The 26,780-nt window shown below is 47.0% G+C and overlaps 8 protein-coding genes across 8 annotated transcripts; 5 read left to right on the forward strand and 3 right to left on the reverse strand.

Moving 5' to 3' along the window:
• Positions 1-2,005: 2,005 nt before the first annotated feature.
• Positions 2,006-3,472, forward strand: N7500_006277 (endo alpha-1,4 polygalactosaminidase; the record flags this gene model as incomplete). The annotated part of the gene is made up of 1 exon (XM_056677421.1): positions 2,006-3,472. One exon carries the CDS (start codon positions 2,006-2,008, stop codon positions 3,470-3,472), a length of 1,467 nt encoding a protein of 488 aa, XP_056532421.1.
• Positions 3,473-3,949: 477 nt separating this feature from the next.
• N7500_006278 (uncharacterized protein) lies at positions 3,950-5,637 on the reverse strand (the record flags this gene model as incomplete). The annotated part of the gene is made up of 2 exons (XM_056677422.1): positions 3,950-5,397; positions 5,466-5,637. 2 exons carry the CDS (start codon positions 5,635-5,637, stop codon positions 3,950-3,952), a joined length of 1,620 nt encoding a protein of 539 aa, XP_056532422.1.
• A 607-nt stretch (positions 5,638-6,244) lies between these two features.
• Positions 6,245-7,811, reverse strand: N7500_006279 (Major facilitator superfamily domain general substrate transporter; the record flags this gene model as incomplete). Its single annotated transcript, XM_056677423.1, has 4 exons — positions 6,245-6,618; positions 6,672-6,762; positions 6,836-6,968; positions 7,078-7,811. 4 exons carry the CDS (start codon positions 7,809-7,811, stop codon positions 6,245-6,247), a joined length of 1,332 nt encoding a protein of 443 aa, XP_056532423.1.
• Positions 7,812-9,480: 1,669 nt separating this feature from the next.
• N7500_006280 (Oxoglutarate/iron-dependent dioxygenase) lies at positions 9,481-10,713 on the forward strand (the record flags this gene model as incomplete). The annotated part of the gene is made up of 3 exons (XM_056677424.1): positions 9,481-9,867; positions 9,923-10,364; positions 10,406-10,713. 3 exons carry the CDS (start codon positions 9,481-9,483, stop codon positions 10,711-10,713), a joined length of 1,137 nt encoding a protein of 378 aa, XP_056532424.1.
• Positions 10,714-11,940: 1,227 nt separating this feature from the next.
• On the reverse strand, positions 11,941-12,600 carry N7500_006281 (uncharacterized protein; the record flags this gene model as incomplete). Its single annotated transcript, XM_056677425.1, has 1 exon — positions 11,941-12,600. The coding sequence occupies one exon, from the start codon at positions 12,598-12,600 to the stop codon at positions 11,941-11,943; it is 660 nt and encodes a 219-aa protein (XP_056532425.1).
• Positions 12,601-19,875: 7,275 nt separating this feature from the next.
• On the forward strand, positions 19,876-22,143 carry N7500_006282 (uncharacterized protein; the record flags this gene model as incomplete). Its single annotated transcript, XM_056677426.1, has 9 exons — positions 19,876-20,297; positions 20,359-20,395; positions 20,457-20,634; positions 20,692-20,803; positions 20,862-21,149; positions 21,223-21,300; positions 21,375-21,702; positions 21,771-21,837; positions 21,899-22,143. The coding sequence occupies 9 exons, from the start codon at positions 19,876-19,878 to the stop codon at positions 22,141-22,143; spliced, it is 1,755 nt and encodes a 584-aa protein (XP_056532426.1).
• A 616-nt stretch (positions 22,144-22,759) lies between these two features.
• On the forward strand, positions 22,760-23,325 carry N7500_006283 (uncharacterized protein; the record flags this gene model as incomplete). Its single annotated transcript, XM_056677427.1, has 4 exons — positions 22,760-22,765; positions 22,913-22,970; positions 22,994-23,280; positions 23,308-23,325. 4 exons carry the CDS (start codon positions 22,760-22,762, stop codon positions 23,323-23,325), a joined length of 369 nt encoding a protein of 122 aa, XP_056532427.1.
• A 381-nt stretch (positions 23,326-23,706) lies between these two features.
• N7500_006284 (MDR family MFS transporter) lies at positions 23,707-25,643 on the forward strand (the record flags this gene model as incomplete). The annotated part of the gene is made up of 5 exons (XM_056677428.1): positions 23,707-23,969; positions 24,038-24,341; positions 24,402-24,818; positions 24,879-24,897; positions 24,952-25,643. 5 exons carry the CDS (start codon positions 23,707-23,709, stop codon positions 25,641-25,643), a joined length of 1,695 nt encoding a protein of 564 aa, XP_056532428.1.
• Positions 25,644-26,780: the final 1,137 nt, after the last annotated feature.

A 26,780-nucleotide genomic window follows, 5' to 3' on the forward strand; every position in this document is an offset into this window, starting at 1 on the left:
GTTGTAGGCAATCTTGGGTAGCTATTTGAGGATTTGAGAACAACATCAATTACCAAAACGAGGTAGAAATGGAAATTGTTGCTGTCTGTGTGGGGGGAGTCAATTGTCCCTGCTAATGTGGAAATAGGACTTGGGAGAAGCAACAAAAAAACCACTAGAAATGAAATTCAACCCTTCTAGAGGTTTTTAGAAGCGTCAAGTCAATACTGGATGTTCGAACAAAACAGTTGTTCATGACACGAGTACTCCAATATCAAAGAATCTCTTAGGGCTGGCAATAGCGCAATAGCCCGTATTTATCTGAAGATATCTTGCTTTTTCTATGTGCAGTTGTAACCCCAGCCAAGCTTATGCTTGATCGGTTTGTATCTAGCAGAGTATGCTTGTTCCCCGGAATCTGTCTGTGGCCCCCTGCTGGCACCTTGTCGCCTATAACCTCATGGTTTTCTTGTTGATACGTAGTCTTCTATAAACACCAAATAGATGCACATCACAAGCCGCAGAACTCAGTCAAGACCCCGACTCAGTGGTAGTATTCGCGATCGTAATGATGATTCTAGGCCGAGCTGACAAAGAAGCGTGATCAAAGTACTGTGAAGCACTAGAATACTCTAGCAATCAAGCGGTATCGGTCTTAATTGCTTTGGTCTAGACAGACCTACTATGCCGTTAGATGTACATGCTGACGCCCGCATTTTAGACGCCCGGGAATCTCAGAATCATCTCTCTATTGGCTGGGCTGGATCTGTTCTTGTTGGTTCTGCAAGTCCTGTTGCAGTCCTGTTGGAGGAACGGACCTGGGTGGCGGATTAGAATCAGTATGATTTTGGGTATATGCAAACGCTTAGACAATTCGAGGATTTGATTTGGCTCTTGTGCCAGAATCGAAGAGAAGGGGGTATACAAGCCCCTGTTGAGGGTAGCACAACAAGGGAGAGAGTGCATAGGCCTGGACAGAGGCGTTTGCAGGAGGAAATTTGGGGGGAAGTTAATGAAATTGATGATGACCAATAAGCTACTCACAGGGGTACTATGCATGTTAAATTGGTCTGACTTGAAATATGCGACTACGCACGGATATGTGGAAGTGGTTGAGAATTGAGACCTGTATACCAGATCTTGTATCTAATTTGCACCCAACTCGATTGCTTATATATCACTATTTAGGGGTAAAATAAATAAAAAAGGATAAGGGGAAGATAGTCATTTAAACTATATAGAAAGATCCGGGGACATCCAGAATGAAACCCTTTTGTACATGGTAAGCGCCCTTGGCAATGTCCTAAGCAAGGCCGGAGAAATTTAACGGATTCAACTGTTTTAAGGAGACAAAGGATTAACCATGTGGCTCAGGAGTGAATCACTGTAATTGGTTCAACTTGATTGAGGCTTGACGCTATGAAAATCTGATCTGTACGATTTCCTAGTTGTGAAACGAGACAATTCTCCGATATGCATTCTCAAATCCATCTAAGAAAACTCAGGATCGGATTAGCATATATATCTCATCAATTGATTACTAGACTGAAGCCTCTTGTTCATTGCTGCTGGGACATGTAAGTCAGATAGTCAGCTAAATATCCAATGAACGGACGACGTCTACCGCGAGGCGTTTCTTGGCAATTCTTTCATGAGGTTTTTATATTTTTACTGATCCTGAAATTAATCTGTGGTCTAAGCTATCGAATCTACTGGGTTCGATTTTGCTTGGCTTCGTTTAATGTCCCCCGCTAGTGGTTCAATCTTATGGTTCTCTTATGCGTTCGATCTCATCTGTGGAAATCTGAAACGGCTCGATGTAGGGTATCCAAACACTTGTCAGCATGTCCCGGACTATAAGTACTAGATAGCAACTCGCGAACTCTTCCTGTCTATCCTTGTTATCCTTCAGTCTTTCCTTTCTCTGACACTTGCTGGATTCAAGTTGTCTATCCATTCATTTTTTACAAACACATTCATTTCTTACATTCCTTTTTTGAACATTCCTTTCAACTTTATCAAAATCATGAATTCTTCTCAAACTTCCGGCTGGCAGGTCCTAGCGACCAGCAGAAAGCTCCTCATATTCTGTGTTCTCGGACTCTTCCTCCTCGCCATCGGTATGGACCTCCGAGGAGAGCCCGGATCTAGATACAACCAAAAAATGTCCAAGCGCGACACCACCAGCCCTGACAACACCGACATCTGGCAACCAGAGGCTGGAGTCAAGTGGCAAATTCAACTTGTCGATCCAGTCGAAGATACCACCGTCGATGCCGACATCTGGGACATCGATCTCTTTGAAAACACTGGTGAAACAATCACCGCTCTAAAGAGCAAAGGCCACAAAGTTATCTGCTACTTCTCTGCCGGCACGTACGAAGACTGGCGTCCGGATATCAGCAAGTTCGATCCCAAAGACTTTGGCAGCAACCTCGATGAATGGCCAGGCGAGCGCTGGCTCGATCTCAAGTCGGATAAGATCCGCGCGATTATGATCTCGCGACTGGATATTGCCAAGGACAAGGGCTGCGACGGTGTGGACCCGGACAATATCGATGCGTACGGAAATGAGAATGGTCTTGGGTTAACGGAAGCCGACTCGATCGACTTTTTGACTTTCCTGGCAAAGGAGTCGCATTCCCGTGGCATGGCTATCGGGTTAAAGAACGGGGGCGATATTATCGGCTCTGTTATTGATATGATGCAGTGGTCTGTCAATGAGCAGTGTGCTGAGTACAATGAGTGTGAGACGTATGCTGCATTCACGGAAGTCAACAAGCCTGTTTTCCATATTGAATACTCCGGGGAATCTCTTGAGGCTCGGGACTTTGATGATACTTCTGCCACCCCCTCAGCTCTGACTGGCAGCGGGGCCACCGCTGCTGGCAGTATTGGTCTTACCTCTGTGGCCTCCGATGATACTGGCAACCTCGCCGGCCCCCTTGAAGTTGCCGACCCTAAGGAGGGTGCAACTAGCACCACTACCCAGGCGCCCAATGGGGGTGGCGACACCGCTACTGATAGTGTTTCTAACAGCCTCGCTGGTCTCCTTGGATACATTGATTCCAAGGAGGGTACTTCTGGTCCTACCACCGAAGCTCCCACAGGCAGCGGAGCCACCGTTGCGGACAGTATCACGCCTCAAGGCTCTGGCGACATTTCTGGCAGCCTCTCTGGACCCCTTGAATATATTGACCCTAAGGAGAGTGCAACTAGCACCACTTCTGAGGCTCCCATTGGCAACTCTGATAACACTCTGGACAGCGTCGCTGCTCCAGTTGATTATCTTGACCTCAAGCCTGAAGCCGGTGGTGATGTTAACGCCGATGTGACTAAGGAAGAAAACCTACGTGGACACGGTCTCTACAAGGTCCGATCCAGAAGTGTGCTCTCCAAGTTGAAGATATCAGCCTGTAACGCAGCAAACGCCGACAAGTTCTCGACTGTCATCAAGAACATGGATCTTGATGCTTGGGTAGAATATTGTTGAACAATGATCAAATGGCGGTGTTGGTCCCGTCGAGATGCGGGATCCTGTTGTCGATGGTCTTATTGACCATGATTTTACCTCTGTTTTGCATCCAGATTGTCATATGGTGTATATAACATCTCTGCATTCCATATTTTTGTATCAATTTATCACTCTTCTAGTATATTCTTCTCGTCTGACTAGGTTCCTAGAGAGATTATATTACACACCAGTTGGCTGAAGGAACTGGGGGAAAACAACTGACGCTATCTGTTACAACTCAAAGACAGAGCTTAAAAAATGACAACTTCCACAGTTCTAACTGTTTAGAGCGAGAGGATGTTCATTGAATTTGTAAATGATGAATCCACACTTAGGCACATGTTTTGATTGTGAAGTTTTTTTTTCTGCTGTTTTTTGAATTAAGATTACTTCTTGTCAAGGAACACGCCAGTTGACATAGAATAGATGTAACCGGTTGTCATCACACCACCCTCTTCAGACAAACAGGGTCTCGCAAACCATGAACTTCTCTTCCCTAGCAATTGTCTCCTTCGGGATCACATTAGCATCCTGGACCTCACACCCCTTCAGCACAGATTCACGACCAATATGAGCATGTCGACCAATCACACATCCGGTTAATTGAGCCCTAGATTCAACGACGACACCCTCCATCAGAACGGAACGAACGATGCGGGCAGAGCTGGCAATATGGCAGTTGGCGCCGATGACACTCTCCTTAATAACGGCAGCCGGTTCAACAATCACATTCTCTCCTAGCAGACAATCTTTCTTTGTAACAGTGCTAGGCGAAGCCACGCCCTCAGGGTAGGCAACTTTGTGGGCGTGCGCAAAAGGTGACGCTGCCTTGCGGCCGACTTCCTCAATAGATGGCAGCTTTGCCAGAAAAAGCGAAGTTGAAAGAAGGATCCCAGTGTTATCGACTCGTCGGATGAACGGGACTGGACCTCGGTGGACATAGGCCAGCATATGTGGCAGCTCAGTGGCAGCCGTTTGAAAAGGATTCACTGGCTGCACTTCAGATCTCGAGCGAGCTCTGGTAGTACTCATATCCCGGAGATCAATAACATTCTTCACAGGGGCGCTGGTAGGACTATGTGGGGGGCTAGTAGGTTCTTGTTCGCTGGAAATTTCTTGATTAAAGATCATCGTCAATCCTAGCTTGTCGCCGAGACCTTCCTGCCATCCTGATTTGGCCCAGTTGCCGATCAGATCTTCGCTGACGGATTCTAGTCTGCTTTGGTGATGGAGTAGATCTTTGACCCAGTATGGGAAGACGTAGATATGGGCGTCACGGAAGGTGGTGAGGTTCCTGACGCGTGCACAATTCTGGATGAGAGAATGACGAATAAGCAGGCAGTCGTCTTGCTCCATTTTTTCCTTCATTGTATCCATCGGCATCGACATGAGGAGCTTGGATAGGTCGAACCGTGGGAGTAGCGGTCCCTTGGGGGATGGGACAATGGTTACTTCATCCTGCTCTAGCGGTGCGATGGCTACGAAATCGGTTGCTTCGTCTTGGATGCTCTCCTCTCGGTTGTCGGTCTGATAGTACACAGCGATACCGCCGGAGCGAGCTTCCAGCGGGCGGTTGAAGTAGGATTTGCTTGGAGGGGATGAAGGGTGAACGCCTTTAGAATCGTTGCTATCGCTCACCACACACTGAGTGGACATCCAGGCTTCGAGGATTGACTCGCCCGGGATTTCACAGATGATGTCACAAGGTAGAAGGAGAAAATTGGTGTTAAGACACCTCTGGACTTCGGGGAGGCGGAGCAGCTCTGCGGTTCCCATGGTCATCTCGAGGGCTTTTGGTGCGACAACTGAGACCGAAAGTGAGTAGAACGATGTCAGATATGGATTTTGGTCCAAGGCGGCTCGAATTGGAGGGTAAGACAGTGGAGGGGTGATCAGTGTGATGTCTGAGATATAGTTAGTCGATTCGGCTCAATAAGGGAGATCGAGGGACGCAGAGAGTACTAAAACTTACTGGTGACACCTGATCGTCTGCAGAAGTCAATGGCATAGAAGACCATCGGTCTGTTTGCGACTTGGATGAGGCACTTTGGATACTCCTCGGGTCTGGAAGTAAAGGTATTGAGTGAACTTCCAGGACCACACAGGATGAGGGCCTGGAAATCCATGGGACCAGCATGAGGCATTGCTATTAGAGTAGGTAGATGGTCAAGCAGGCGAGTCTTTAGCAAGCGTTCAGGCTGCGATTTGCTTTCTGGTGAGCAACTGTTTGCGCGACAGGTGTCAGATGGAAAGGGCGAAGAAGTTGAAAGAAAAAAGCGTTCAAAAGAGCTTGTTTGCCTGACAGCAGGTAGTTGAGACCAACTGGTCACGGGTTGTTTCTTTGGCTAATTTCTGCAGATATTATATCCAAGACTCCTGCATCTCAAGGTACATTCTCTGCTATCACAAATCTTTGCTGTTTTAACGCTACAGTTTGAGAATATCAAAACATGAAAATGTTGGATGTCTCAACGAGCTGGTGTAGCATTTTCCTAGATGAGAGCTACTAGTCCCAAGCAAATGATAGTATAGGTGATGCTAAGAATTCATTCCTCCAATTCCTGTAGAATGAATGAATAAAGCCGTAATAAACGTATCGAGTAGAAAAGAAATCGAGCAATATAGAAGGATACACCAAAGCTTTGACTCCATATACGTGTTTGAGTAAAAGCTATAAATCGATAATGTTCCTATCTTGTTCATATAAAAATCGAAGTGCCACCTTCAGGGTAAGACTTGTCTCCAGCATCATCATGCATCTTCTCCAATTGTGTCTAATTCAGTTCTCCTATCTTTCCTCCAGACAAGCCACCACGAAGCCAAAATGCCCAAGATGGCCGCACACAAGAAGCAAAGACAGATAACATATGACACTTTATAAGTCGGCCCAAACACCGTACTGTATATATGGGGCCCAGCAATGCCGCTAAACTGAGCCATGGCATTTGTCAACCCAATGCCAATTCCCACGGCCACTGTGCCCTCGAGCGCACGAATACGTTCTGGCCAAATGACAGGGTATGCAGATCCGGCACAAGCGGTGGCTACAACCAACGCCAGGTATTTCACGACTGAGTTTGGAACAGTAATGAGGATGATATAGCATATGATTATCGTGCTTTCAACTATTTTCGCTATTAGTAAGAGCTCCATGTGCATCTCAAGGGATTTTGCTTACTCGCGACAGCAGTGGTCCAGGGTCTAATCCATCCTTTGTGTAGCCAATACCCAAGGGTATTCAAGAAAAGAAAACATGCGACGTATGGAGGCTGTTGGTAGCGAGTTTGGTTAGCAATCATTTCCTGTCCGCCGGTTGGATTTCTTAGATTGAGCACAACTCACAATATTCATCAGCTGTGATAAGGCCGTCGAGGTAAAACCAAGCTCGTAGATAACAGTAGGCAACGCGTAATTCACTCCGAATCCACCAATACCATGTCCAATCCAGTATACGGTGAAGGTGTACAGGGTTGGACTCGAAAGGAGTGTTTTTACATCCCCCCCAGTTCCAGCTTTTGTCTTTGCCTGAAGGTGCTGTGGAGGATAGACGACCCTTAAGGAAGGTTCTCTCCTCCTCCGTCAACATGCGAGCGTTCTCGGGATAGTCTGGAAGACCGAATAACGCTACCACAGACAGTGCGATTGCGGGAAGACCTTCGATAATAAACAGCCACCGCCAGCCTGACAGCCCACCGCCTCCATCCATAAAACTGATAGCATATGCCAACAGCCCACTCAATGCACCGGAAATCTGACCAAGAGAGTAGAAAAGAGCAATCCTCCAGCGCAGCTCGGACGGCTTGTACCAGAATGCCATGTGATAGAGCACAGAGGGGTAAAATCCGGCTTCAGCCATTCCAATTGCAAATCGCACACACATCATCCCCGGAAAGTCCTGTGCAGCGCCGGCAGCGCAAGCGCAGATACCCCAAGACAAGATTAGAACGAACATCCATCTCGAGGGCGTGACTCGTTTGAGGAGGATGGTGTTTGTTGGCTCGAAAATCAGGTAGCTGTAGGAGAAAATAGACTGCGTCCAGGCCCACTGTGAGGAGTTGAAGTTGAGCTCTTTCTTGATTCCAGTGCCGGCTTCTAGATTAATTATGGCGGCATTGGAGTAGTTGTTGGAATCAATGACCCGGAAGATGTATACGATTGAGTAAAACCCAACGAGCCAAAAATCAATCTTTCGCATCACTCTCTTCTCGAGTTTGGCTTTATATTCATCTTCTAAATCATTTCCATTGATCTCATTGGGCGGAGTCGAAGGTATACTAGAAGTAATCACTTCCAGTTCGTCGCGCTTATCCAACATCATACTGTCGGTTTCTGAAGTCCGTTCTATGCAAGATGAATTGCTTTGAGTGATTTGGCCTCATCGACCAAGCAAAAAGAAGTTGTTCTCCATGCCAGACCTCGATTTTTAAGTGTCACTGGAACTCCCCGACTCTTGGCGACGCGGGTTATTAGAGCAAGGTGCCATGATAGTTTGGATCACGACATCTCAATATTAAATGCTCCTTTCCCGGAAACGCTCACTTTGATTGAACCCTTATTGCTCATTCTACCTTCAGATGGCGGCATGCATAGTCTAAAGCAGTATAATTATGGGGAATCGACAAGGTTGGCGAGGTGGTTTGAGTTCTGAACTTGGTGGCTTATTTCCTATCAATTTTCCCCTAATCTAGTACAATCAATGTGCACAGTGGAACTCTTAGGGTTTTAAGGTTCTATAAAATTCAGATACAACATACGTCGGAGTTTAGGCCGCGAAACGCGGCTTTCACTTTCCTTCTTACAGAAGAATCATATCTCATAATCTTTTGAGATACACATGCATTTTCCGTTCCTTTCTCTGTCCAATTACACACAGTACTCCTCCACCTTATGCTGCACGGATCAATTTTGCCTTCGACACAATATATTGGGAAAAGATTGATCGGCGATTCTTCAGACGGACCTTATGTCAAGAAGACGAGATTTGCGATGTATGGCGGGAGAGACTCCATCTCTTAGAATCAGAAGAGACTGAGCTCATGGAGGATTATGTGGACCTGAAGCTTAGAGGAAGGGACACAGCTGTTCTCGCTTGGGAACCAAATGAGTACACTTTGGAATGAATCAAGAGGATGAAGGAGAGGGTGGAGAGGGTGGTAATGGAGTTTGAAATACACATGGAGTTTGAAATACAGAGGAAGGTGGAGCCGGAGAAAAAGAGCAAGGTAAATAGGATCAAGGAGATGAAGGAGACGGAAAAGGTGGAGAGAGAATGAAAGGGGATGATAAAGGACATGAAGGAGATGGAAAACAAAGAATAGATTATGGAAATGAAAAAGATGAAGTTGATGGAGTGGGAGGAGATACTGAAGGAGCTCCAATTGCTTCTTTGGGCTGTCCGAAAACATCTATATCCTCTACGTGGTGATTCCTATTAGGTTCAATCTATCTTTGGGATAATATTGGGATAATCCCAGTTTTTTCTCTTTCGGGTAAGCATTTCCCTTACCAAAAATTATATGTAGGTTTTCTGTCCTCAATGTTTGAGAGTGTTGTAATCCTTCGAGCGCAGAGCCGCTGAATCTTCGACTCGTCTTTACTGACTGTTCTCTCGAAACGCCGTTCTTCTTTATCGGTATCTTCTGTCAGCGTAGGGTTAACCATTCTAGAGCGACATCCTGTCATCTCCAAGCGGTTTTAAGTCTTTGACGCACGTTTCAATGCATCCAAGTGGATTGCGCAAATCGCAGTGCGAAGGCTGTTTCGATCAGAACTTAGCCATTTGATTGACCGAAATTAGTACGATGTTGGTATAACGCCATCCTAGCGAGCATGATACCATAGACCCCGCATTGGAGCAAGTACATGGCACATACGAGGGTGCACAATTGTAGATCCCAATCAGAGTCTTATTCCAAATGAGTTATATAAGTCCAGTCTTCTCGTCTAGGTTATCTTTCTAGTGTTCATTGTTGTATCCTAAGACAAATATGGCCCCTTCCGCTATAGAAGAACAAACCCCAATCGAAAAGACCACCATCAAGCCATGGAGCCGACCTGCGCCTACTAGTGAGAAGCTGGATTGGGCGCCCTTGGTTGAGATCGATCTTTCTCGTTTCGACGAACCGGGCGGAAAAGAGGAGCTCGCAAAGCACTTATATGATGCCGTGACACGAGTTGGGTTTTGGGTAGTAGTCGGACATGGAATCGATGACGAGCGGATTCTACGCCAGTTTAGTATTGGAAATGCATTTTTCAAAGAGAGCCTTGAGGAAAAGCGCAGCTTCGAATGCAATTTTGCCGAGGGCGAGTATTTCGGCTACCGTGAAAACTCAAGATGGATTGGAGAAACGGGTGTGAAAGACAATATAGAAATGGTGCGAACTTACTAGTCTTCATTTAAAAAGAATTGAAATGAACTAACTTATATAGCTCAATATCCCCAAGGCCATCCCTGCATGGGATGATATCCCTAAACACAGGATCGTCCGTCAAAACTACGATGAGATTTCAACCTTCCATCGAGATCTTTTCGACAAAGTTATCCGCAAGTTGTTTGTGCTGATGGCGATCATTTTGGAACTGCCAGAAAACCATCTTGTTGAAGCTCACGCCTATGACAAGCGCTCCGATGACCACTTGAGATACATGATCTACAACACTCGCACACAGGAGGAATGGGATAAAGCGCAGGCGTACACCAAGGGCGGTCACACGGACTTCGGCAGCTTGACGCTGCTGTTCTCGCAGCACGTTGCTGGCTTGCAGATCAGGGCGCCAGATGGGGAATGGAAATACGTGAAGCCTGTGGAAGGTGGGATTACGTGCAATGTTGCTGACACATTATCATTCCTTACCAACGGCAAGTGCTCAAGTCAGTCCCCACAAGAGGATTTAGCTAACACACGACGACAGGCTTCCTCAAATCAACGATCCATCGTGTCGTTACCCCTCCCAGAGATCAGATCAATATCCCTCGTCTTGGGTTGCTCTATTTTTGTAGACCGGGTGATCATACCGTAATGAGGACTGTGCCTTCTCCTGTGCTTGACCGTCTTGGTCTTCTAACGGAAGAAGACAAAAGTCAAAGCAGCCCTGCTCCCACGGGGACCGAGTATGTTCGAGCTCGCGTTCGGGATGTTCACCATAAGACTGTGATTGACCGGAGGGAGAATACTTTGTTTGAGTTCAAAGGACTGAAGGTGCCGAATTATTATCAGTGACAGAATGGCTGTGTTTGGCTCAGAATTCTAATTCCATGCCTATATATGCGAATTATGAGGTAGTGATCGGATCAGGAGTCGAGAAACAACTCAAAATGGTCGCCGGTGACTCTACTTTCTTTGTTAATTTCTTCGTCTAGGCATCACATTCTTGGTATCACTTGCGACGTCGTGTTCCAAGGAACTCACGTGTACCGGGGAATTTGTACATGTGATAAGCAGAAGATAAATGTTTCCGCGCCTGAGGCAGATCAGTCGCCTCAGCCACAAGGCAGTGAGTCATGTAAAGAACCGTAAGAACCTCAGAATGTAGTCATGTAAAATATGTAGTGAAAATGGGGAACACAAAAGTGTTGGTGGGTATGATCGTCGGGACTTGATTAACGTGGGGTAGCCTCATGACTAGACTGTCCGCCGATGAAGATACCTGTCTCATTACGTAGGATTTGTCCATTCTCTACTGGTTCTCTTGAGAAGTGTTTGCTTTTTCCAATGAGACATTCAATATTTCGATTCATAACACATGTTAAGTAACTAATCCCAGGAGCTGTCGAAAGAGTGTGAGGCTGACAGCCTTGTCCCGAATGGGCAACATCATATCAAAGACAAAGGAAATTCGGCAAAACAAGAGTGGGAGAGAAATACAAGGTCCACATAAAAAGTGAGTCACAGTAACAAGAGCCAATAAAGCGTGCAGTAAAACCGAACAAAAGACATGCATGAACATCGTCGACTTTCCGCGTCCGTTATTGGCCAATTTTCCCCACACCTGCATGCTCCTTCCGGGAACACACCAGTAATGGGGACAGGCCAAGCTTGCAGATAATTGCGTTCAACCAAAACAATCGAGTCACAATCAAGTCGGGGTCCGAGACTGGGAAATCCCGCAAATCCAGAACCCCGAAGTGTACTCGAGTCAGAGAATCAAAGCTGGAAAACAGAAAGGTGAATTTCCGAGGGCGCATCCAGGCAGGCCCTATCAATCCAGATCATCAAAGACTGGGGTAAGGGGGGGTGTATGCCCATAATGTGCTAAATTCCACATTACAGGCAAAGACCGTCTCGCGGTCTATGGGTGTGGGCAATCAATGCCCATCGCCAGTGAATTGAAGCTTGTTCAAAGCGATTGGGGTAGGGTGGGGGCTTGTGTATGGGTGTTGATGTGTGTGCTCGTAACAGAGAAACCAGAGTCGAGATCCGTTGCCAGGTACGTTACCAAGTATGCATTCAACGGTGCTTGGGTGAACGCTCGACGTAGCGGCGAGGAGTCTCGGAGTTGCGCTCCACACGCTCCAGCCGGTCCACACTGTACAAGGATCCACGGCTGGAGGATGGTCGAGCGGGAGAGCCACCGGGTGAACGGTACATGATGGAAGTGGGAGAGCGAGAGAGGCGCGGGGATCTCTCGACGAGCTGGTAAGCCTCGGGGGACATGGAGCGAGGGCGAACCTGCTTGCCGCTAACCTGGCGAGCTGGGACGTGGTAGGTCTGATCGTAGCTCCTCGAGTGGGAATGTTGAGCGGGCTGGACGGGCTTCTGAATGACGATGGCCTTCTCGCGGATGCGCATACCTTGCTCGAGAGCTGTGAGGAGCTCACGGGTAGCGAATGCATCCCGGGGCAGCTTCACTCGTGTCGACTTGCCGCTCTCAAGGTCCACGGTAGAGTAGTGCTTTCCGCTTTGGCCATAGAGGTAATTTTGGAGAGTACGGGCGCGGGTGTTGCCCGACTCGCAGAGTGAATGGCCATCCCGGTATGTCTGGACAGCGTGGGAGCAGGGGTGGCAGTGGTTGGCGTGACGCTCAAAGTCGTCGACCACCAGCTTCTCGTCGTCGTGGAGATCACGCACGACAGCGAGCGGATCTATCACCTCAATGGGGGCAGGCATTGTGTTCGTACGACGAAGTCCCAGTAGGCGTCTTGTCAGGCTAGGACGGGGAGGAGATCTCTCCTTGGTAGTTAAAGTCGAAGGGTCGACGGAGTACGAGGTCGAGCGGTAGGGCGACAGCGTGGCTGATTTATGGAGGGTCACGCGAAGATAGTAGATGATCACCGTGTGTAGATGATCGGATGTGAAACTCAAGTGTGACAATGGATGTAGAATAGAATGTGAAATGTCAAATGTGTGTAGATTGAAGTAGATATTCTAGTGAAAAGAGGTGGGGGGGAGGCTATTATATAGATATGCAGGGTGTATAGATCGCGCCCTGTAGCCTGGAGTGTAGGGTGTCTGCTGGAGCCTTAGAGATCTGCAATACCTCCACAATACTTAGCGTCTCACGCTAAAGATACGGGAAATGCAAGTGCTATTCTGGTACCTCACTGTATTTACTGACTGTGGCTAGTGAGGCTGTGTCTTTGGCTTCCAATACCGCCAGTATTAGCACTTCTCATCTCCCTGATTGGCTCAACTCTCCTGATTCACGGTCAACTGTCACCGCACTTATTCAATTCCCACTATTCCCACTATCTCCTTTTCGGTTCCCCGACCCCATTTCCAAGGCATTATTATTTCCACCTTATTTTTATGACATCAACTCTCTTACTCGATGGTTTTATTACGCATTTCATGCACTTTACCATCTCGTGTGGCTTATTCTTCTCGTGTTCCTGCGCCATGACAAGGGTCCCGTGCCCCCCCGGGTCCCCCCTGAGAACAGGCCTCAGGCCCAGCGTCATTTGCAACCCTTTTGACTTGACGAGCGGAAATAGAATCCTGAAGATTTGATCAGAGCCAGTACATACAGACGGAGATGTTTGATCGCAGGGGTTCTCTCCCACCCCTTCCCCGCGCTCATAGGCTCTCGCAACCGCCGCATTGCCATGAGCGTCTACCGAGACACTCTGAAACCCCCTAAACCACCGCGTTGGGACTTCGAGGACTGTTCTCGTGTTCCATATCTGGATATATCGGAGCGTTTCAAACTATCTAAGAATAGTGTGCGACCATGGATTGTTTATTTTGGACCCCACGTTTATGAATTCTCACCAGCCTCAAGTGCCCCTCTTAGCCGCAAGCCACAAGGTATACGATGAACTCTCATCCAGTGCTTTTTCCCCTCTATCCCCAATATAGGACAGTTTCTCAGCCTCAGCCTCAATTGCGCTATCTCTGATCCATGATTCGACACACCAGCCACTGATGTCTTTTTTCTCAGAGACTGCTTACTCGCAGTTTCCTGTTTATCGCTGCGCCGATGGCGCTCAAGCCAACAGTCTCTGTTTGGCCATGACCCTGTCTTCAATTCTTTCCATATCTTTCTGCATCTTTTCATGTACGTCGCCTGACGCACACGCCAGGCTACCGTTTCTTCAATCCTTCTTTCCCTACCTTCACACGCGCCAAAGAGCCACATTGTTTATTCCAGGGGGCCTGAGTCTAGGATTGCACATGACAACCTCGAAAAGGCCAGGTTGTTCTTTTTTTGTCGTGCTCTGTTTCATCACACGCCGACGGACTGTTTATTCATAGATCATCTTGATATGTCTCGTGTCAAGGTATCCCCCTAAGACATTCATCCCCGGTTTCCATACTAACTGCCGACCAAATCACGCCCTATGCTAGCCCTACCACAGTTCCCATGTTGGTTATATTATTGCAACCTCTTTCAACAGCCCGGCCGGGCTAGCTCAATCGGTAGAGCGTAAGACTCTTAATCTTAAGGCTGCGGGTTCGACCCCCGCGTTCGGCTATTCCTAAAACCAAACCTGAGATTTCTTTTTTTTTTGTTGCAGAAAATTCTGCTTGAGCCTCACCTGTCTATAATCGAGTCTGGTTGGTCAGTGTATCCATTGGGATCCACTAGTGGGTCGGGCCGATGCTTGAGCCAGATGGGGGTTCATCGACGGGAATTTACATACATGTCCTTCGTATGTTTTGCATGATATCCGCAAGAAACAATTGCACGTATATTACAAGCATTCAAGTTTGAAAAATTCTTCACTGAGTATGACTAGCAAGGTATTATCCTGGCAGCCATTTGTGGCTTAACATGGCCCGAGCGCAAGGCAGAAAATGCCTTGTCCAGATAAGGGCGCGACAAGGTTTGTCCTTCAGCTGGACATGGATCATTGGAGATTATAGTGTATGCAGGCATCAAATTGACCTTGCCAGGAAGTTACCATGCCATAATTCGTATAATATGTCATCACCGGCTTTACGTTGGGGATCCTGCAGAAAAATACCTGGGCTTCTTGTAATATATATCGCTCAGCTGAATGAGGTATGTAATAGCGGCTTGACGAATATGCAGGTTCTTCGTTGTGATCCTGGACCTACTTGCATATGGTTTTCGATCCAAATTTTCCGAGACGGAATATGTCCACCGTCTACCCCGGTAGATCTATGTTGAGAAGTACAGGGTTACTCCGAGTATACCAGCCTAGCATGGTAGCCTACAACGGACCACACTCCCGGGTCGAGAGTGAAACATCGAGATGAAATTCGCCACCTAGGCTGATTGCTAACGGCTTGTTCTAAGGTTGGCTACCCCTCAACCTGGTCGTCTGCCTTAAGTCGTAGTAGCCAGTATTCGAAGTTATCGACATGAATATTCTAGGCTTACTTTACCTACGCTTTCCCCTTTCTATCTACCATGGCAGCCTTGCTGGAACAAATGAGCCTATAAGTAATGGATTGCTAATCATGCTGCCGCTGGGAAAGGGATATAGTTGACTGTGTAAACTACAGCCTGATTATAAATGATGATTAGTATACAATCAAGGTATCTGACTGAGCAGGACCATTCAGGTATTCTCCCTCTACGGAAGACATGTAATGCCAAGCTTCTTCTTGCGCACATTTACTGTCCATCGGATCAATGGCTGTCGGATCGAGCTCCCTACTTCATCCTTTGACGTCACTGATAATAGTGACCGGACAAGTGAGCAGGGTAACCACGATATGTTTCATACTTCTAATGCTCCATTGAGTAGGTAAATGACTAGGAAGCTTTGTTGGACACTCGCAGCCTGCGATGTGTGTGAGGTAAGAGTACTATGAAATTCCGATCTCTATCTGGAACCGGTCTTCTACCAATCGTTGACCTAGAGGTCGTGTTTTTAATTTTTCCTTCGAACTATCACCACTTTTACTAGCCCACTCCATCGTCATGTTCGTTGATCTTCGTGCAGGTAGATCGACCTTTCTTCAAACCATCACCAATTTCCCAGCGCTCTCCATCTTCATCTTCGTTGATTTCCAAGCACACAAATTGACGCACCTGTACTCCCTTCTGCTCGCTCCTCCTCCATCTAACATACTGAGATCCAATATCCAATTGCCGTGGCATCTTTGACAAAGCCTGAAGCACTATCTCTCAATATTTCTTCGCTTATTCCAGCGATGGCCGACTTTATTGAAACTCTAGAGGCAAAGTTTCGCTCCCTCAACACAAAAGTTGCCCGCTTTACTTTCTTACATGGCTTTTCAGTGGTCTTTTTAGTGGTCTTTTCGGCAGTCTCTCCAATAGCCTTCTCAGTGGGCTTCCCATTTTTTCTTAGATATCTCTAAAATAGTTTTCCCCTTTCCAGCCTATCTAAGACGGCAGAAAAAGGCGGGAAAAGCATACTCTGTGCAAGCGACTTTTCTATGTATAACTTCTGATGACTTCCGTAATTGCAGGTGCTAATATAGATAGGGATGATCCACCACGCAAGGAAAACTTCAAAGATGTCTGACACGTCAGCGTATGGCATTGCGATCGATAGTTTCGAGTGGCAGTCTATTCACATTTGAGAGAATAGCGAGGTAAGAAAACCCACGAATCATACTAGAATTTAACCAACAAGCCATCTAGTACGTAGTTCGGAGCTACTACTTGGAATTCGAAAAAGCCAAGATCATCTCACTTCTCTACATGGTCTTTGAAACTGCCGCAAGTTCTTCGGTTGGATCGCAGTGTAAATAATGGCGTCGAGGTTCCGAAATCGATTTCACAACTGAGTTGGAGAAACCTAAGTCGTCAATCCTTTTTTGTTTTCTTGCTCTTACCGTTTCCTGGGAAGTTTCCCCGATGGACCGTCGGGCTACAGTATAGCATCGGGCATATGGTCTTCGTGACTTGTATTGGCCTAGCTAATTAGGCTTGAAATAGGATATTTTCCCAGTACTCTGAATGGGCAGTCTATATTGTACATTGTACGCAATAGGGTCTTATCTAGAGCCATGTGGGGAGCGAGTTCTTGTTTCTCTTTCCCCTTGAACTTGAAAATTTTACCTCCCATGCAATCTTCCTGATATGCAGTTGAAGAAGCAATGATTTCCCCTGTAACATGAAAACAAAGATGACTAAGAAGAAACGAAGGACCAGGAAATAAAAACACATGATGCAACGGTACTACATTCGATCTATGGCCGCACTGTTATCCGATTCAGCGACAACCTCGTCGTGAAGTCGGGTGATCTCCGCCCTCACGAAGGGGAAACACTTCGTTTTCATTGCAGCAAACACAAAATTCCCTGTAGCTAAGGTTTATAATGGTCGCTATGAAGATGAAAAATTCATCGCTCTCGTGATGGACTAGATGCCTGGCGAGCGATCTGATGAAGTATAGAACACTTTGGGTTCTAGTCAGAAGCTCTCTATTGCTGATGGGTTGCACACCCACATAAACCAACTTTGCGAACTGAAAGGTGACTTTATCGGGGCTGTTGGTCGTGGTAAAGCTATTATGAGAAATATCTCGTCAATCGGAGGACCATTTGATACCGACCAGGAATTTAACCAATTTATTCCCGGGGATATGTTCAAATCAGCACCAGATATACTACCATATTATTCCAAATTTGCGCTTATGGATTATCATGAGAAGTTCTTCACGCATTCTGATCTCGCCCCGCGAAGTATTCTTGTTGAAGCCGGCCAGGTTACAGCTATTCCTGACTGGGAATATGCTGGCTGGTATCCGGCATACTGGGAATGTTGTCAGGTGCTTCGGCACTTGAGGCCAATGTACGACTGGCCAGAATGTCTGTCCCGTGTCCTTACACCCGAATTCGAGAGAGAGTACATAGGCGTGAGCTTTTCAGCTCGTGTTTTAAGTCGCTAGCTGGTCAGCTACACTGTGATACGCTGTGGATACTATCCTTTCAACTACGAATCCAGCTAAGTTCAGATGAAAAAAAAGCAGCTCACAAAGAAATCATCACGTTTCTCTCGAATAATATTCAATGAAGCCTTCAAAGTAGATGCAATCAATATAACCCCATCAATCCTTCGCAAAAGGCACTGGCGTTGTTTGTATGTAATGCTAGCCCTTTCATGTTAGCAAAGAAGTATTTCCTCCCAATTTATATATTGACCGGAAACACGATTTGGTCACGGGGGCCGAAGACTATCATGTTTTGAATTTCTCGTCCTTCACATCCCAGCACACATCGACCATTGCGTTAATGATCGATGTACGTTGGGAAGTAGTCCCATACTTACTACCCACTTGTAAAACCCGCGAGCGGCAAAAGGTCCTCTCAAACATGCCACTCAACCGTGAATATAGTTTTACTTCCAGAAGATGTTGGTCACTTTAATTCGTCATATATCAAACAGCTGCAATTTCCAGTTGGCCCACCTTACAACCTCCACAACTCAGACAGAAATATTCTGTTGACGTCAATTGGTGCACCGGGTGACCAGAGTTCGATGACGTACAAGGCTACATGACTCAAGCGTCCTCAGCGAGCTCTTTTCGGGATTCACTTTGGTAGCCATCAATTGGATAGCATGGGTTTGACAGAGCTAATGTCACAGCTGGAATAACTAGGTAGCTGCTGGTAAAGTAAAAATATACAGAAAAAGGGGGAGGGAATGAGACAGGGTCTGAAGGAGCATAGTGGGTAAGGCTAGATGTCGGCTTTTTCGTTGCGTATGCTAGATTTTACCTGGATTGAGCTGCTTTCGACACGGATACGGGAGCGAACTCGATGGCGAGCTTGGTCTCAGGGGAGATTCAAACTAATAGCCCCATTAGCTGCGTAAGTTTGCGCCTCAGTGACAGCGGTCTTGTCATCTTGCCTACTGATATTGTTGCTCGATACGCAGGATTGATTTCTCGCCGGACATCAATGAACCATTCAGAGGCGCTGTCTACTAGTGCCGGTCCATCCAAAACTCGCATGGATTGCCTGAGCTAGAAATAGTTCTAGCGAAGCCCCTAGGATTATGGATTGTAATTTCCATTCGATTACTGGCGTTTGGGACTACGCCCGACAAGGCAGCAACAGGGATAGTTGCGGTGGTAGCAAAGTAGTTCTTAGTGGGCCGGCGGTCGGGCTGTTGATCTGGGGCCATACATGTTTCGGGAAATTTGTGCTAGTCAAGGCAAGGAGAGTGAGATCAACGACTGAGTATCATATATATGGTGACGGAACAGTGGAAAGGTACCAGATTGACACATTTTCATTCTGAGGCCAAGGATCAGTCTCTGGAATTGAAGATTAGATTCATGCAAGGCTTGGACACAATGAAGAAAATGCACATAAATATAACATGCACTACTTGACTATGCTGTCATTACCCCATACATCACTCAGCTTCATTGTAGTTGATCCCCAATTTCCACAACGTTGAAACATATATAATCCTGCCCTCGGCAACATCACCGAATTGGCATCGCTGTAGGAACATCGTGCTTCGACTGTGTGGCACAATTTGCTTGGTACTTCATTCACCTCTGGGTATTCTTTTGGGGGCCATAAAGAGCCACGTACGGCCGATGTCATATTTGTCCAATACTGAGAACTCAAGTTAATAAGAAAATACACTATAAAGAAGGAACATCAACGCTTTGAGCCAAACACCGGAAGGATGCGAAACCTAAATAAGGCCCACGCCACGTGAAAATTTGGGCTTCACTGATTGGACGAGTCAACCATATGCTCGTACTATAAGTAAGCCCTGAGGACATCATTCACCCCCGGCTACCAACTTCCTTTTGGGGAAGTCACAGAACATTGCTGGTAGAAACGGTCTACGGGATGCTCTTCTCAAATTAACAATTGTCACCTGGCTACCTGGGCGTCTGGGCATTGGGAGTTGTTCATCAAGGATGTTTGGTCTATTTTTGTCGAAACGGGAATATAGGGGCTACCATGTATAAAAGGATCAAGTGCCTTCGCATCATTCTGTTGTTAAGATTCTTCTCACTACCTACAGTTGAATTCAAAATGCGTTCGTTCTTCCTCGGGACGTCTCTTTCACTCCTTTACGCGGTCAGCGTAGCTGCTGTTCCTCACTCTACCAGAGTTTCCACGACTCCTTCAGCACCCTCATCAACCCCTGACTTTAAGCTCAAAAACCTGGCTGCATTGGCAGATCAGGCCACGGGAGCTTGGAAAGATGCTCAGTGTACTACCAATATCACTGATGCGACATTAGATCCCACTGCTCGTTGGAATGCAGCCAACGCCGATGATGCCCTGAAATCTGCCTTGGATGCCTGGGCCACGTCCGGTCCTTCCACTGGCCTCGGCTTTCCTGAGTTTATTAGCAATTACTTTTCTGGTCCTGACAACTGGAACTGTGCGGATATTGGCAACACTGCTTGCTCCACAGTGCTGACCTGTAACCAGGCAGAGTATCCTGCCGGGTAAGTAAGCCCTGAGCTTTTGACAATATACATAGGATTGAGGGCTTACATGGGCATGCAGATATCTGATTATGAATTCTTTCTCCTCGATCCACCAGGTATATTGTCCTTTCCCTGGGTTTGATAGACAGTCAACTAACTAAGGCACTTTTCTACTAGCTTCATCAACAAACCTACAACGCTCTCGGAGATGCTCTGAATAGAATGCAAAATGATATTGGTGCCTTTTCGGGCATCTTTGCGCCTCAACTCAAAGACAACACTGAGCTCATCAAGTTCATTATAGATGCCATTGTCTTGGTGGCTAGCATTGGCAGCTCTTTTGCATGGAATATTGGTATGTGTCTGTTCTAGCCACGACCTGATTTGTGCTAATGGGGTATCACAATATTAGCGTTCAAGGGCCTCAGTATGGCCACGTCAAAATATTTCTCAATGGGCAAAGACGTGACTAACGCTGCGCTCATTTCTTTTACCACTTCGATGGGTAAAGACTCAATGAAATCGTGGGTCACAATCTCCCTGTCAGGTTTACTCTTGAACAAATATCTAAGCTACAAACAGCACCAAAGACGCATTGGGCACCCAGAATGGCATTTCCTCCGCCCTTGGCGTATACTTTTCTGCCTGGACTGGTATGGAGAGCGGATATATGTCCTCGCTCTTTGATGGAGCGAATGATGATTCTTCAATTTCTCCTCTGAAAACTTTAACGTCCAGCGGCTCAATGCTTCTACTTTCGTCAAAAGTGGACTTGACTGGGATGACCGCTCAGGCGCAAAAGATCCTTTATGGACAGTTAATTCCGGCGGCTTGGGCGCAAGGACCTGGCACCCTCTACCCCCGAATCCTGTAAGAATAGCGCCCTTCTCACCTTTTTACGAAAGAAAAATCAAGCTACTGACCAGTTCTCTTTTGTTGGCAGGCGGAAAGCTGGAGCTTGTTCTACGGCAATTGACCAAGACGTTCTCGATTACATGGATAAGGGCGCTCTAGTCGGCGGGTATGTCTGCTACAATAACGATGCTTTCTACGTCGTGAACGTTGATACCTCTGCTGGCATGCAGCCCTTCGAAGCCCCCCTGGTGGGGACCATCAGACTCTTAACGGAGATGCCTGGGGCGGTGTCATCCTGGAGGATATAGTTCAGAGCTCTTACCAGGCCTACCAGCTGAATGGCAACAAAAATGGCTATGAGATGCCCGCTCTGTCAAAGATTGTTGATGGAGCAGGCACAGAGGGTGATTTGGTTTTCGAGAACGGAATCCGAACTCCGGGATTCTTCAACCTACCAATCTGCGACGATATTGCTGCAGCGGCTGACGTTGTCAGTTGGGGCGGAACAAAGGGAAAATACTGGCCTTGCGAAGCACCAGAAGGATACAACGCTGGTGGAACTAATGTGGTAAGTTTCTGACAAAACCAAAGCACATAGCGTGGCAATTTGCCTTTTGCTAACATAGAACTTCAAAGCACGTCAACAACGGATGCATCAATGTGGACGGTGAGACCCTATGCAAGTCAAAGACCAAGTCTACCAGTATGTTTCCGTGATTCTCGAGGTTCCCTTGTGCTAAGGTCATTATCTAACAAGACAACAGATATTGCAGACCAGGCTACGGGAGACAGTGTCGCGACCATCTACGCACAGTTTGATGGAGACAACAAGACTTCCTACAAAGTTGTTCCTGGCTGCAAGCTGCAAGCTACCTGGCCCCGCGCCTATGGCGACGTTTACTTTGGGGCCGATAACTGTCTGTATGATTCGACTGGCACCAATATAAATGGCCAGTGCTGTACCGAGAAGACCGAGGACTCGATTGTCAACCCGTACTATGGATATTAGGTGAGGTTGTGCTGAGATAGACGGTAGATGGCCATTATATGATGCTATCTCTCATTGTTTGGTTGCAGACTGAGTGGGTTGTTTCCCAGACACCAGGGCATAGATACTCTGCTTTTTCTTAGATTCAAAAACTATGTTTCTTCTTTCTCTTCCTCCCTTCTCCCAGTAGCCATGAGAAAACTGAAGAGGTCATCGATTATAATGGGGGTATTGGGGGGTTTCAGATTGTGGATGACAGCATTTCGAGAGAGTAAGTACTCTCGATTCGTCCATCCAGGTCACCAAGCTTTGTTCTTTCTGGAAGAATGAATTGGTTGTAGGAAACCGGGTTTCCCCCTGAGGCTTCCCTATCTGAGCCGCTTCTATGAGGCTCAAGCTTAGGCTCAGTTGATCTCAGCACGGGTGCGAAGACTTGACAGACTAGACGATCAGGGTCCAAGCCCCGTTTTAAGACGAGTTTTAGGATCGTAGAGCTGGGAATTACGATACCTGAAATACTACCTCGGTATCCATCATATCCATTGCGTTCCATGCTGTGTCCCTCAAAGTCCCTCATTCTGCTGGTGTTTGCATGTCTCAAAAGTTTCAATCGCAGATCTATGAATCGCTTACAAATATGGAGGTACTTGGATTTAGGTAAGATGAAAAACCTCGCCTTGGAAGTATCTTGCATTAATAAATTTACCACACGCTATACTGAGCGATATTTGGCACTTCCCCCGCAAAGTTGACTCCCGATACTGATGATGGTTCCTTTGCCTTACTGCAGCATGCCCGACAAGGGGCTCGCTCCGGTGATGACCACGACTGGGTCGTTGCAATTCGTGGTAGTCGACATTGTAGTGCACAGTATGGGGACACGTTAGTCTCAACAAGAGGAAGGCTCGTATGTTTGACAATGATGTGTTTGGGTACCTTCATGTTCCTGCTTCATCTTCCCAAATTCTTTATGTCGGAGAGTATATTGCTCCCGACGATGAATTAGACCCACTTGCCGCACCCGCGCCCCTGCCAAGTCGTTCCCTTCCCGGCTTGGCTCGATACCTGGGGATCAGAATTGTGGCTCCGTATTTTGGAGCCTCACTGGGCGATCCGCTTAACCTCTACTGGGCAGCCCTCAGCCTGGAGCTGTGCGGTGTACGTGTATGTATCTCCTACGTATAGATACCGTATGACCATTAGGTGGATCTGATTATCTATTGAAAAATGAGACCAATTTCTCTTCTATCCCCTTTTCAACTGAGCAGGTGATCATTCCGTTTCCTCTTTCTCGAACACCGCCGTACTTCGACATCCAGATTCCTTCAATATTCGTAAAGGTTGACTAGTATTAGTAGTAATACTAATTTCAAAACTCCCAAAAAAAACCCCATGATTGAGATTGGTATGTTTGCGGGGAGGCGGTCAAGCTTTTTGAAAAGGGAAATTGCTCCATGGGGTAGTTTGCGTCTCCCGTAGTACCCCCGTGGTACCCGCAGTCGTGTTGTTCTTTGAAGCTTAGTTTGCCCCTTGAAGTCCTTACAATATTCACTCCTTCATCTATGTTAAACCGAGTTCACCAGGATGACTGCAAATCCTACCCTTAAGAACGAAGTCGCTACGACAGACGTGGCTGAGGCCATGATAACCCAAGTTCAAGAATCGGAACAGACGGAACAGACGGAACAGACGTCCCAGTATCTAAAGCTCCCGAGTGTGGTCATGGTCTCCATTGTACTCTGCTTGGCCACTTTTTGCGTGGCAGTGGACAATACGATCATTTCGACCGCTGTGCCCCGGATTACAAAGGATTTTGACAGCATTGACGATGTGGGCTGGTACGCATCGTACGTCTCCCATAATGTGCCAATGCTGAGAGGGAAAATGGCCCCCAAATTGACCGATCCCCGAACAGAATCTATCCACTGATGTCCTGTGCATTTCAACCATCCTACGGAAAGGTCTATTCAATCTTCTCCAGCAAAAAGATTTTTCTAGCAGCCTTGCTCATTTTCGAGATTGGGAGTGTGGTTTGTGCGACCGCATCGAGTTCTCATATATTCATTGGGGGACGGGCATTGGCAGGCCTCGGGTCGGCTGGTATACAAGCAGGCACCACTCTGGTTCTTGCGGAGAGTGTGCCGCTACGCCAACGACCGACATGGAACGGCATCGTCGGCAGCATGTTTGCAGTTGGAAGTGTGGTTGGACCGTTACTGGTACGAGATGATACCCCCTATTAGCAACCAATTCATGGCAAGGATTGACACATGGTGCAGGGAGGAGCCTTTTCGGATTCAACAACATGGCGGTGGTGTTTCTACATCAATCTTCCCCTCGGAGGCGCAGTCATGATCTTTACCATCTTTTTCTATGATGGAAGTCGTGGTACCAACAAATCCCCCAGGCCGGTCGGGCTCCGCGGCCTGATCGAGCGCTTCGACTTGGCTGGTACCTGCGCTTTTGTGGCAGCAACAGTCTGCCTTCTCTTAGCACTATCATGGGGCGGCTCCACATATGCATGGGACGACGCTCGCATCGTCGCCCTACTCACCCTCGCGGGTGTTTTGTTTTGCTCGTTCTACGGTATTGAACGCTGGAAGAAGGATAACGCCATTATTCCTTTACGCTTGCTCCGCAGGCAAAGTATAGGTGCCGCTATCTTATTTGGTATCTGCCTCGGAGGCGTGTTCTTTGTATGTATTTCTAACACTGACTTCGCACTGGATCCCGCTAAGACATTACTATCGTACTAGGTCAATGTTTACTACATACGTGAGTACCCAATGAATCAGGGTGGCAGAATAATTCCTAATCAAGTCTCTTAAGCGCTATGGTTCCAACTGGTCAACGGTGTCTCTGCAGTTGAATCTGCAATCCTATTTATCCCATTTATGCTCAGTGTCGTCGGTGGTTTCATGTTCGCTGGCTTTGGGACCGCTGCAACGGGATATTACACACCTTTCGTCTACGCTAGTTCAATCCTTATGTCGATCGGTGCTGGCCTGCTTTCGACTGTCCAACCTCATCTCACCTCGCGGGCTACATGGATCGGATTCCAGATTTTGTGTGGAGCCGGAATTGGCTTTGGAGAGGAACAAGGAATCTATATGGTACAGACAGCCCTCCCCGAAAAGGATATAGCAATTGGCGTTGGTATCGTTTTCTTCGCACAAACATTTGGTGGGGCCTTGTTTGTGTCAGTGGCGCAGACTATCTTCCTAGCGAACATCAGTAAAGTACTGAAAAAGGTCGCACCGAGCCTAGATCCTCAAAGCGTTCTCGATAGCATATACGCGGGCTCTTCTCAAACATCACCAGAACTACAGGCGGCCTACGCCCCAGCAATCAAAAGCGCTCTCCGGGTTGGTATGATATTAGCAACTATCTCGAGTTTAGGTGCTTTGCTCTATGATTGGAAAAGTTTAAAGGCGAAGAATGATGATAGAAACAATGAACCTAGCAGAGACTGTGGGACAGAGCAGGAGGCACAAGTTCGAACAGAGGGAAAGGCGGAGTAAGAAGTTTACTGTTGCAATAGAACTAATGCGCATTTCATAGAAATTTATTTCATAATACAGACTAATACCTACTCTTGTGTCTATCAATCTGCATCATTTTCGAAGGCGACTCGCTCCTGACGGGCCTGGATCTCCAATGATCAGTCCCTCTTGTAGCCACATGTGCACGATTTTCGTTCGCATGGAATCTTTCTTCTCTTAGTTACTCGTGGCAACGTCAATGATATCCGTCTTTCAAATTTGGGTTCTTGTCTTAACATCTCTCCTAAGTCGTCTACTTCAAGCACTTAAATGGTCAAATCAAGCAGCAGAATGGTTTTCGAATTGTGGTAAGCAAAGCTCTCGGAAGTCGGGTATTTCATATAAAACTCCCTTTTACCACAATTTATTACTCTGCACTTCTAGTCTCCTGCATTTAGTTCATACGCACTGGGTCTCCTCTTAGTCCTGTCTTTTCCCTGAGTTATCCATCCTTCGTGGCTACTTCAAAGGCGTAAGTATTAGTTCAAGCTCACGCCCTCATCTATTACTATGGCTCAACTTGCGGTCCCGATTTGACTGGCTGACAAGGAAACTCCCACTCTTTTACCGGCTGCATGGACTGCGTTAGCGCAATTACCCTCACTTATTTCGTTGCTGCCTACTGGACTGCGCTACGGCTGGCGTTGGCGTCTGCTCGACAGCTATCCTACGGCCTAACCTAGTTGTGAAGAATATGTCACGTCCGATGCCGGAAGAGCTTATACAAAGGTAAGTCATTTTTGTCCCTTAAGAAGCAGCGCTGATCTAGACGTGGTTCAATAGATACAGTTCCAGTGGATCTGAATCGATGGTGTGCGGACATGATACACTAATTGTGCGGATTAATATAATTCAGACCGTCAATGAAATTGTCTTATATTTTCTTCATTCAGATAGTTCGTTGCATGATCATTAGTGAATAATCGGCTTAAGCCAAGAAGCCTGCCTGCATGAGGCGCTGTAGTCTGTGTCCGTCCTGAACCCTAATTTTGACATTTTCGCAATGTCCCAGCCAGAAACAGAATCTGGGCTATCAGGTACAGGCCTCCCCATCTGTATCGAGTTACCAAATCGACAATTATTGGAAGAATAGGAAAATTGCAGGCAATATGGGTC

This window comes from Penicillium coprophilum (genome assembly GCF_028826855.1).
Source record: "Penicillium coprophilum strain IBT 35676 chromosome Unknown utg000004l_segment0_segment0, whole genome shotgun sequence".
NCBI classification, from domain to species: Eukaryota; Fungi; Ascomycota; class Eurotiomycetes; order Eurotiales; family Aspergillaceae; genus Penicillium; species Penicillium coprophilum.